Below are 12,710 nucleotides of genomic sequence, written 5' to 3'. Positions count from 1 at the left end.
GTATCAGATGCATGTTTTCTCTCATCATTTTTCCATTGAGGTTGACTTTTAGAAAGCCTTTCAATAGTCAGTTTTTGTTAAGCAAAATATGTTGCAACTAAAAAAGTTAAGCTAACATAACCTTCTTTGATTTTTAAATCAGGGAAAAACAAACTATTTTAATATGAAATCAAGAGAAATGTAGCTTAGACTGACTTAGTCGATTGAATGTCAGTTGTGATTGACATATCAACATTTACTCAACATCCGTCATAATGAGTGCTTTTAGTTTGGTTTCTATGTCACACATAGACGTATATTCAGTATTAGTAGCTGATGTCTTAATGTTCATTCAATTAGATTTAAGCAATATTAATATATTGCGATTATACAACAAAAGCCAACAAAAATAAAATGTATAATCAAAACATATCCATGTTGATGGACGGCTCTCAAATTTTAAACTTTTTTGCAAGTGCGCATTCCGTTGCCATGGAAACACTGGGGTCTGACTAATAACTGAAACACATCAGTTATGCCAGTAGAATCCTATGTGTAATGGAACGTAGTTTACCACTGCAGCAAATAATCAAACCCTTAGTAATGACCTAGCAACAGAGTCCCAGATGAGTGAACTCAGAGCTGACTGGATAGTGTAGTGGTAAGATTGCCACCTTCCATGAGGGAGATCTGAGACAAATCCCCTGCATGAAAGGTACTACCTCTAGTAGGGGTCCTTAGGCAAGACCCCCTTACCCTACATGCCTACCTGTAGGTATAAAAGCGTCAGCTAAAATGCATAAACATTAACAAACATAAACATGTTCAGTGGCCTCAGAATTTCCCGAACTAAATCAATAGGTCTACTGCACAAATCAACACGACATGCTTTTCTTTTACTGCCCAAGTTATAGTAACAAAGATGTTGATTTTTTTTCTTTTATATTTCATAAAACCGCTGTCACAAAAAATTATTTGAATTGTTTTTTCGATGTTTGAAGTCACCGACACAGCTGATGGAGAAAGAAAAACATTTTGATTACTCCAGAATATCTAAAGCACAAACATTGCAAAAAAGTCTCTCCAACTTTGTAATATTTTTATAAATTGTACAAATGTGACCTTGGCAGCTGACAAGTGTTTGTGATTTATCTAATAAATAACATTTCTGAAGATGTTGCCACAGACTTGGCGGAGTAATATTTTAGGTGATGAGTCAGGTGTGCTGTCATGCTGATTTGAGCACGTTCTAAATTTCTTCTTGACCAATCAGATTGCTTGGTCGGAACCACTTGTTGTATAATTTTCTATGTGTCCCTCCTACAACAGTCGACCTCCACAGGTTTGCAAGACAGGTTTTATGATCACAAACACTCGGTAGTCCTGTTTACACAACCCCCGACCAGTGACTGTGTGTTTCCTACCATCACCACTGGCAGATCTGATCAAGAAACAATTAACCTGAAATTTACATTTCATGTCACTCTGACAAGGCACTTGATTTTAGGAATATTCCACAGAGTAAATACTTGAGATTACAACAAACTGAAAAAATAATCTGCATGGTGATACGTGCAATCTTTAAAGGATCTGACACAGGTAAATAATAAGAGCTTTAACATTTACAATTGAGAGTGGCAAGAAACTGGACAAAGTATCATAATGACATTTACATTTTTGCCTTATGCTCTAGGATTGCTCAGTTTTTTAGTAATCATGGAGATAAATGCTACTTCCCTTTATGCACTACCTTCCCAAGAGTCTCATAACAAAAGAGGATGTGAGAGGACAGATTTTGGCTCAAGTGTTCATCGTGGGTAAAGTGATGAAAATGATGTTGGCATTTTATTAAAATCTATATTTTCAAAATGTTGATTTATAATCCAAAACCAATACCAAACAGTAAGAAAAAGAGATGGGTTTTTTTTCATTCCAAACTATCACAGTAAAGATTTTTTTTATATTTCTAGGATTGTGTCTGAGCTTCTGACTTCTTAAACAGAAACATAAAAGCCACAAAGATCTGAACAATACACACATAAAAGACATCTCTCACTGCTAATAAAGCCAGCAATGCAAAGTATTGAATGCCTAAAAAGAGCTTGACGCATGCATATCCATGTGCCTCTGTGTGTACGACACACACACGCAACAGCACCCACTCACCACTTGTCTAACTGGCACATTATGTGCATCTACACATTGATAGCACGGGGACACCATGTGTCTGAATGACTCAGTGTGTTGGCGGATAGGCACACTCTCATTCTCTCACAAACAGGCCTTTCCTACACACTTTTCCTGTGCTCCTTCTGTTTTTTGTCATGATCTCATTCTTTTCATTGCACTCGAATTGCATGCACACATAACTTTCAAGTAAGTCTGAGGCAAACTTTTTGTTTTTTAATGCATATTAAGTATATTTTTTCATGCTTGGAGCAAATAAGTTGGGCTGCATTATGCACAGTGGCAGGCAGCATCGTCTTTGTTGAGTAGAGTATTGGTGCCTGGTAAAGTGGCTATAAAAGAGGCCTTTCCAATAAGGGATGAGCACCATGTGGTATAAAACAGTGACATCTTAGACTAAAGATCACTGTACAGATTTTATTATTTAATAAGGTTAATGGGGGGGATAGGGGGGCTGTATGTATGTCGTCAAAACACAACTGCTCTCTGCGTCTCCCTCTCTTTCACTCAGTCAGTTTAGGGGTTAGGGTTAGTTGAGGGGTTGAAGCAGCACTTCAATCCTGCAGTTTCCAGATACAGACCAAAAAAGTAGTGATAACCTTGACATTAATGGTGTAACTAAAAAAGAATTTGTGACAGAGCGTCTATTTCTAAAGTCAGATTCTTGCAGATCTACACACGGACACCAAGCTTGCCAGCAAATATCACATTATACAGAAGAAATGGGGCACTTGATCAAAAACATTGACTCTACCTCAACCAATCCTATTATGTTAATTAAAGAGGCTGTGTTTCAGCAGCATCTTGCTCCTGTGCTGTTATAGAACTGTGAGTCCCGTTGAGGGTCAACACTGTCTTCAGTTCTGGGTTCTTGTGGGTTCAGACTGGATTGAATGGACAGAGTCTCCTGCACCAATCTCCTGAAACACAACAGATTTAGCAACATTTATTTAGCTTACTAGCATAAACCAACATCACTGCTAAACAAAGCATAGACAAATAGAAAGCAAGGCAATAGATGACAAGAGCATATGATAACTTTTCTCTAATTTTGTTTCTCTTGTTGGCTTGAACTAAATTCAGTCCTTTGTTGAGATGAGCCTGTCCATTAAAAAAGAAAAAGTAGTCTCTTTTAATGCGTTTTGGCCTTTTGGTCACACGCTAGTCCACCAGTGAATCAACATTAGTAGTTATTGGACAAAGAGGATGAAATAACTGCAGAAAGGCAAGAAAATGTTTGAGTGTGCTGCTTATCCCATGAGTGGAAAAGAACTGCAATGACATCGGACAAGAAAGAAAGACTTTTAAGACACTTTTAGTGTAGATAATAGCTACATCCCAGAGGGGTTAGGTTTAGGGTTTCTGTGTCAGAAGGACACAAGAAATTATTAAATACCGCAGCAAGTTTTAAAAGAGATGTCTGTACATGTTGGAGTTACTGAATCTGCATAAAAATGGGTTCTATAAGTGACTCTAAATGATAAAAATGACCTCATACAGGTGATCTAACTGTAAACATAATTCCCTCCAAAATCAGACAAACAATTATGGCCAAGCAGTTTTATATGGAGTAGTAGTTGCTATCAGGCCAGCAGACAAATTCTACCGGATCCAGCTACTGGACCTAATGAATAGGAACCAAGAATTAGCCAAAGTCTTTGAACCCATTTTAAAGCTAAACCCTAAAACCTATCACATCAGGAAATCACAATACCAATATATCCCCCAACATTTTCAGGTTTCCTGATAATTTTACTTTGTGATAATTTGATTTCTTTCAAATAATTTTGGTACTTAAAATTCAGCAGCTTGAGGTGAACTGACTTAATATTTCACAAAGTTTTAAGCTTTGGATTGCGGTCAAATGTCAAGTTTGTTATCTTTAAAAAAATCAAATCATAGGTTTTATATTGTGTACTGTAATGGAAAATGAATTCTTCTATGCATTGTATTGAGTGTTACTGTGTATAATCTGCAAATGACCGAGCTGCAAGGTACCACCCTGTCCTGTTTTCTTAAATTCCTTCTTACAATGGTGGGCTTGTTATAATGAGATAGCTGCACTTTAAGGGGGACAGGAATGAAGCTGACATTTAGACTGTGTCTGGGTAACTTGAACTGTGGTTTGGGGAGGGAAGGTAGACTAGATAAAAACAATCAACTATACCCAAAGAGAGATGACGTGACAAGTGGGCAATGTAACTGTGTTTTTGCCTCAGTGGTCAGAGCAACTCTGTATTTCTGTGTTGTTCTTACTTGCAAGATACTATTATAAAAACCTCTTATCTCCTCAGAAAATAACTGACTCTGTGCATTACTAAAATTTCCACCACAATCTTGGCGTCACGAACAGGATCCCTCGACTGGTGTCTCTGGACCGGACCGCAGTGCATGGCCAGCCTGGACTGAAGTAGCTGTTCCAGCTGCATACCTCCAAGGCCTTTTCGGAGAGAGAGGGCTGACAGATCCGTTTCCTATACCAGCGCTGGGATCTTTGAAATCTGGGGCGGTAAGATTGCTTTTTAAAAAAAATAATTTTGAATAAAAGAGGGTTTTCCCGGTTGTGTCATTAGTGAGACAGAGATTTCACAGGTAAGTGAAACTTTTGAAGCAGTCCGAAGAAGTGTGAGTACAGATTAAGGTCATCATTGGAGACGTCCTTTGAGTGAAGGAATTCCAACTCCATTCCAACTCTGAGAATGGACCCTCAGGTCATCTAGATCTGTTTTTTTTTATCAGTTCCCAGAGTCAGAACCAGATATGGAGAAGCTGCATTCAGCTTCTATGCTCGACATGTCTGGAACAAACTCCCAGAAAGCCTCAGATCAGCTAAGTCCAGGTTGAAGACACATCTATTTTAAGCTGCATTTGAATAAAGCTCCAAATAAGCTTGAGTTTCAAAACAGAATCATATTTTAACTACTGATTTTATCATCATTTACATTTTTGTCACAGTATATTTTATCTTATCTTTCATATATAATTTTATTACATTTTTATTCATTTTTTAAAAATTGTGTCTATTCCTAACTACTCTTTTCTCAAAGCTCCTTTTGGTGCTCTTATCCATGGAAAAGGCCTCCAGTCAGCTGATCGTGACCGAGATATTGTAGGGGACACTAATTTGACTGTTTTGGTTCCTCATTCTGTTGCCATTTTTCTTCTCGAGCAGAAACCTTCACATCTTTCAGCTGCTCGCTGGCTCAGATACACTTCTGTGATCCTTGATATGTCAAATGTCAAGATTTTATTATTAAAGGCATCTTATCTCCTTAGAAAATAACTGACTGTGCATTACTAAAATTTCCACCACAGTACATATAACATATTCTTAAAAAAATGTTACTTGTGATCAAATTATGTCAACCTAAATAATTAACATTTTAGGCTCTGCCATCTCTTTTCAGGCAAAGTATCTTCCATTAGGTTTTTGCAGTATTAAGAAAATATCAAAATTCAGATTTTGGTTGCTACAATTGACTTTCCATAGCTGCTTCACCTTGCTAAGGGTCATGGGGTGGCTGGAGCCAATCCCAGCTGTCATAAGCTAAGGGGTGGGGTACACTCCTGATAGGTTGCCAGTTCACTGTAGAGCTAACACAGAAACAAATGGGACTAACAACCTTTCACACTCACTCTCACAGTCAATTTAGGTAATGTTTTTGTATAGATGCACAGGAGAACATACGAATTCAAGACAGAAAGGCCCTGCTTGTTGATTTCCTGACTGTCAACTGACCTCTTTGGATATGTACGTATAGCGAGATGTCTCTGGGTGTTCATTTGTCGGATGAAGAAAGCTCATGCTCGACATGTCCCTGTGAGGTGATCATTTATGAATAATACAGGGAGCATTCATCCGAGCTTGTGGACTTAGTTTTTCACAAACAGTGCTAATTACTCCACATTACTATGCTGCCCTTCTGTTGGTATAATGCAGCCTAAATTCTTTGGCCACATTTCACTGTCTGAACTCTGCACTTACTGATTTTCTTGTATTTATTTTTGATCTTCTCTTACCTCATTGCTTCTCCAATATTCTTGTTCTCTTTGACTGAAGTTTCCATCCATGTGATGAAGCCATTGGCCTTGCTGAATTTGTCAATGCTGTCTGCTGACACAACTCGCTGAGCCAGATCACACTTTAGAGAGACAGTCAGTCAGACAGGTCGACAGACAGTTGGTTATCATGGTAAGTTATACACAGTAATCAGCCTTTTGTTGTTTACATACCATATTTCTACTCTGTTCATTTCATTGTCAGAAACTTAGCTGCCATCATATCAGTGAGATTTTTTCCCTTTTTTTCCAACAAAATAAAACAGCTGAATGAACATCCTCAAAGAGCAGTGATTCCATTTTATAGGAGTTGTATATCATTGTCATGTCTTGATGCTAATATTGTAGTAATCCAAGCAAGTAATTGCTAATTTTCTCCAAATTTCTGAGACTGCCATGAGGATGAAAGCCTGAAGTGTTCATGAAGCACTCGCATAAAGAAATCGATTGTTATTCAGTTATACTGACCTTACCTTTTTTTCTTCATGTATATCTATCAGACAAATGCACTGAATCACCTTGTTGGCCAACAAAATGCAAGGGATAGTGTCTCCATTGGGCAGCATGGCCTTGTTATCCAGGTCCTGTTTCCAATGGTGACAGCTAAGGAAGCTGGATGAGCTGGTGACGTCAAACATCACAACACAGCCCAGCGCTCCTTTATAATAGATTCTTGTCATGGATATGAAACGCTCCTGGCCTGAAAGAAGGAGACACAGTTATCTATCTATCTATCTATCTATCTATCTATCTATCTATCTATCTATCTATCTATCTATCTATCTATCTATCTATCTATCTATCTATCTATCTATCTATCTATCTATCTATCTATCTATCTATCTATCTATCTATCTATCTATCTATCTATCCATCTATCCATCTATCCATCTATCCATCCATCCATCCATCCATCCATGACTTAAGCCTAACTACCAGTAATAATAAAAGTTGTGTACCTGCAACATCCCACAGTTGTAGTCTGACTTTTTCTCTTTCTGACCAGTGCAGCAGCTTAACAGAAAAATCCACTGGAGAAGTGAAAAAAGTACACACAACAGACACAGAAAGAGTGGATTAAGTAGTCACTTTTTTTGTTGTAGCAACCAAACATTATCCTGTATGCATGCAAGGGAAGGGTAAGGTGGAAGAGTTGCAATTTGCAGTTTATACCACTCGATATCACTATATTCTACACTAAGGGTTTTTCTAAGTTTCTAAGTTTTTGTAAGGTTTTGGAAATGGTTGTGTAAATGCAACTGTTGGAATACCTAGAAACAGATTATTATCTGCACCCATTGCATTTTGACAGCAGACAGAAGCTTTTAACAGAAAGAGAAAACTGTTATCATTCTGAAAAATCAGTTCATCCCTTAGTCTCTCTCTCTCTCTCTCTCTCTATATATATATATATTTCCTCCCACTATCCAAAAACATGCATGTTTCAGTGTGGTGGAGGAGGGAAAAATCGAAAACACGCAGGGCAGTGGGTCATGAGGACCGGAATTGAGAAACACTGGATTAACTGGTGTTTCTAAAATTGTCCTTTGGAGTGAGTGTGAGCATGTGTGTGGTTGTTTGTCTCGTTTGTCTCTGTGCATCATGTCTGGGTGTGTCTCCCAGCCTCAAAGCAGCAGATTGAGTGCACCAGATGGGGGCAATCTGGTGATCAGGGGAGTTTGGAGAGACTCAGTCAGAGGACAGTGAGGAGAGAGCAGTGTGTGAGACAATGGTCAGAGAGTCTGGTCTTGGAAAAAGGAAACTGCAGGATTAAAGCTTGGTTCAAAGAAGGAAGAAGGAGCTGGTGAGTTATGTGTCTTTGCAGCTTGCATTGGGGTTATGTGTGAGCTGTGGACTAATCATATGATTAAATTCAGGTTAAAATGTGGTGTATTAACAAGTCATGTGATTAAAATGCAAGTTAACATGTCATATTTAATATCATGTGGGTAAAAAGTACAGTTAACTGTGGTGTATTTTAAAAGAGGTTCAAGCTAAAAGTAATTTTGGAAATGTAATTTTTGTGTATTTACAAGAGTTAAAAGCTGCTAAAGTTTGTAAGGTTAAAATCATCATTGAACAGTGCTTTAAAATGTATTTAATTTATTTTGGATGTTTTGAATATGGTTATTTTCTAGTAGTTTAAAAATGAAGTGTTTGATTTTGGGTTATGTTGATTGATTATGGTTTCTTGGGGTACATTTTCTTGAACTTCTATTTGTGTTTATGTTTTAAGGTTTTTCACCTGTTATTGGCCTTGACGACTTTCAAAATAAAAAGAAAGAAAGCTGAATCTAGGTCATCGAGTGAATAACAGTCCAATCATCTGAAGCAAGTTGCCTTTTCAAGCGGGGGAAGCTGCAGGTTAAACCTGACAAGAGTGAGAAGCACTTGAAACGCGCATATGAACGTAAGTGACATCTCATTCTTATTCCACTGGGTTTAGCATGATGTCGGCCCACCCTTTGCAGCCATAACAGCTTAAACTCTTCTGGGAAAGCTTTCCATAAGGTTTAGGAGCATGTTTATGGGAATGTTTGACCGTTCTTCCAGAAGCACATTTGTGAGGTCAGAAAAATTTAGAAAAGAAGAAGACAAGCTTGCTGTTGGTACCTGTGCAAAAATTTCACAGCAATCATTTCAATATTTGTAGACATTTTTCTGTCGGACAAAAATAGTGCACAGACCACTTCAGCCACATTGCCATACAATCTTTGTTTTATTGTGAATTCTTCATTCAAGCCTGCCGTCTTGTTTAAAAAACAAAAAAGTTTTACTGATACTATGGAAAAAACTTTGAAATGGCAAATCTGGGTCCAACAAATCAGAGGACTTTGAAAACAAGTCTGAGAGCAAATTTCAGTAATGTGACTACTTAAAATTGCCTCAACTTGGACTCAAACTTTTCATCTGACAAACTGTAGATAAGCATGCGGCGAAGACAATGAGCCTGGAAAATCCTCTTTTCTTTTTCAAGAACAGAATACATACCTCCTACAGTCATCTTGTATGACCTGTTGAACTGTCCACTGACGTATCGATGTATGAACGAGGTTTTGCCAACATTTCCATCGCCAACAATCAGTATTTTCAGCAGGTGCTCAGTCATTGCTTCTCTCATGTGTGGGAAAGTTTAGCATAAAGCAGCCAACGGCTCAAAGTTCAAACAGGAAATGTGATTTATGAGGCAAATCAGCACTTTTTTTTTTCCACGTTTGCCTTATACTGAACCATAATGCACCAAATTTTTACTTGGGTAAAGTAATGCATTTCTAATCCTTTTAGTTGTAGTTGTAGACAATGCTAACTATCTCTGTGTGGTAAAGCACCAATAAACTGCTTTTGCTTCCTATTGAAGGAGGTTACCACTGGTCATAAAAAGTTCAATGGCATAAACCACACCTTCTCTGCAGACGAGGTTGGTAATGCACCACTTTTCCCATTGTAAATGGGTATGATCAGTCATCACAGCATTCCTCTTGAATTACACAGCTTGTTTTCATGTTGCCAGCAATGATACTGACAACAGTGGTGTGGGGGAGGAGATTATGACATTGAAGCAGTATATAAGTGAGAAAAGTACATGATGGTGACTTCTTTTTGATCGTCTTACTTTACTCATTGCATCATGTAAAATATATGAACTACAGTGGATTTCAGTTTCAAATAAGATATTATTTCAGCGAACAGTGTCTGCACTATTCCATCACAGCAGGAAGGTTCCCATTTTGAATCTCAGCTGGGACCATTTTCAGTAGAGTTTGCATGTTTTCCCTGTATCTCTACGAGTTTTCTGTGGATGCTGGACAGCTGGTATCAGTTCCAGTCCCCCTGCAATCCTGAGTGGAGAATTGATGGATGGATGATTATTCACAATTCCATTATTTCATACATGTGTAATTGTTTTAGGCAGTGTTGGATCAATGTTAGCCATTACTGTCAGACCTGTTGTATTGTATTTATCCTATACAAGCCTAGTTTTCACGCAATCAGCATTTGATCTGTACAAAGCACCATCATCCGAGGGCATCCTGCTTTTGGCTGATTGTAGGACCACATGCTTAGCATGTCTCTGTAGCCTCTGGGAAGGTCGAATTTATCACTCTGTGAGTTGAGAGTGATGCAAAAGGAAAGCCATCCATAACCACTGTACCATGTCAAACAAAACTCTGTTCTTGTTTTATTTAACACTTTGGAAAACTTGCAAAATTGGTGAAGTTATTTATGCGTTTCCAGCTTTGCCTTAAAACGATTTTACTTTTTTTCCCCCATAGATTAAGATCAGATTTATTATCATGTCATGGAACACACACATGAAATTTGTCCTCCACTTTTAACCCATCCAGTTTGGCACCTGTTGAACATGCACATGTTCCCGCACTCATAGAGACAGATGCCATACTAGAATGGTGGGCAGCCAATCACAGCACCCAGGGAGCATGGGGGTACGGTGCCTTGCTCAAGGGCACCTCGGCCATGGCAAGGAGGTGGACTGACACCCCTTCAGCTGTCAGTTTCACCAATATTTTGAGTGTCGCGAGTGGGAATTGAACCGCCAACCTTCCGGTTACTGGACGACCCACTGCGCTACAGCCGTTCCTTCATTGACCAAAGTGAGAATCACCAGACACCACTGTGAAACGAGGAGAAGTATCTGCATTGTGACCAGGGATTTCAACCATACCTGCTGTCACCCATAGCTAAAAGGGTGACAAGTCACAGGGACACTCACGCTCCCCGAGAGGGCGTGGCAGAGTGTGTGGCTAACACTCTTGGACAGAACCTAACATGGTATTCAAGCACATTAGTGCTTAACATTAACACTTTACTGTACACAGAAACTCTAAAATAATAAGGGTAAACATTAAAATAATAATGGCATCTTTAATTGGATGTTGATTCCAGTTTCCTGCTTGAAATTCAGACACTACACACCTTCTGCTCACCATGAGCAACACACTGCCACACAACGATTTCCATGGATGTTAATCATTAGATACATAATCTTTTAGTATGGATGTAATCTCTTCTGGGGTAACTTCTCTTACTTTTCCTGCTTTTTTTGCACCCTCATCTGCTCCATTTCCACCACCACTTCTTCTCAATCGTGTCCGTTTACACCTTCTACCCTCCTCTAGGTCCACCTCACTCATTCACATCTCCTGTCTCATCCCACTTCCTTCTCTATATTTATTTTGTTCTTCTTAATAAAGTTTTGATCACACACACTCATGTACGCACAGACTTTTACTGGTCTGCCAACTAGGCCACTCCTTTTGGCTTCTGGAGATTGTTCAAACCCCCACTTATTCTGAGTCATCTTCATGACTCTCTTTCTGAGTGCTTTTCCTGTTTGTGTGTTATCGTGCCTTGGTCCTTTTCCCAGTAGCACTTGTAACACCAGTCAAGATTTGAAAAAAACTCCCTAATCCACAATATATGATCTGTCTTAAAAAAACAAAACGTGTTTAAATATCTGAAAGAGGCTTGGCATGGACTGGAAGTCAGTAAATCATTTAACCATTAAATCTAATTACAGGTTAGGTGTAATCAAATACTTAAAGCTTAATAAAAATGTCCTCCCAGAAATGTTTTCCCAACAAAATGAAAACACATTAGAGAAAAAAAAAACCTTACAAACTAGCCTGTGACAGAATTAAATCCCACCAAACTCACCAATGAAAAGGGACCAATAACTGAAGGGAAAAGCATGGTCAATCTGTCCACCAAGGGTCTCTTTCAGTGTTGGGGTGAATACATTATCAACAAAAGTAACATGATTTTTGAGGAAACAAGCAATGTTGCACGTTAATTTTGCAATTCAAGAAATCTGTGTGCTGTGTGATTTGTTGGCACAGAACAATTAAGAAGAAAATCCCTGTTGTGCTCTGAGTCTCTTCAGCGCAGCACGCTCGTTCCTGCATGTTGGTGCACATGGGCAGCTCACTCAGTCAGTGAGACAAGTAAGGATTCTCTGCAGACAAAGCAGAAAACTTTCAGTTGGGTGATTTTCAGTTACAAAACATGATTTGCCAGAATCACTAATCATTTCAGAGCACAGGAACTGGTTCTATTTTGGGAAAAAAAGACTGAAGACAGTGAAGCTTTTCTGTTTTCTGTTTTCTGTTGCAAAACTATATGAAATTGGATTTCTTTTGTGGTAGTGAACTGTCACACATTTTTTTTTTTTTGCTGTATAGAGACAGAGATTGTTAGCATGACAAGTAAGCTAATTGTAGTGCAGCACGGCAGCCACAGGTTAATTGGACAACACTACCATTCATTTGAGTTACGGGTAGCCTGTGCAGTATGTTTGGCTAAATTTACATGTGCGATGATCCCTCAGAGAGAAATTTAGAAGTGGCAGAAAGTCTCTGCTATTCCACCTCCTCCTGCAGCTGCATGCTATTATTCATTTACTTGACTGCAAGATGTACACACACACACACACAGAGCAGATCCTGCGCTCATGAGGCACGTTTGAT

The 12,710-nt window shown here is 38.7% G+C and overlaps 1 protein-coding gene across 1 annotated transcript; it reads right to left on the bottom strand.

The window, feature by feature from the left end:
• Positions 1-2,959: 2,959 nt before the first annotated feature.
• LOC140271925 (ras-related protein Rab-7L1-like) lies at positions 2,960-9,334 on the bottom strand. The gene is made up of 5 exons (XM_072367220.1): positions 9,217-9,334; positions 7,185-7,256; positions 6,744-6,925; positions 6,187-6,308; positions 2,960-3,086 (listed from the first exon to the last, which is right to left on the bottom strand). The coding sequence occupies exons 1-5, from the start codon at positions 9,332-9,334 to the stop codon at positions 2,960-2,962; spliced, it is 621 nt and encodes a 206-aa protein (XP_072223321.1).
• Positions 9,335-12,710: the final 3,376 nt, after the last annotated feature.

This window comes from Leuresthes tenuis, unplaced genomic scaffold (assembly GCF_036924035.1).
Source record: "Leuresthes tenuis unplaced genomic scaffold, fLeuTen1.0.hap1 SCAF_16, whole genome shotgun sequence".
Classification (NCBI taxonomy): domain Eukaryota; kingdom Metazoa; phylum Chordata; class Actinopteri; order Atheriniformes; family Atherinopsidae; genus Leuresthes; species Leuresthes tenuis.
Note: the sequence above shows the minus strand (reverse complement) of the source record. Positions and strands in the feature narration are given on the sequence as shown.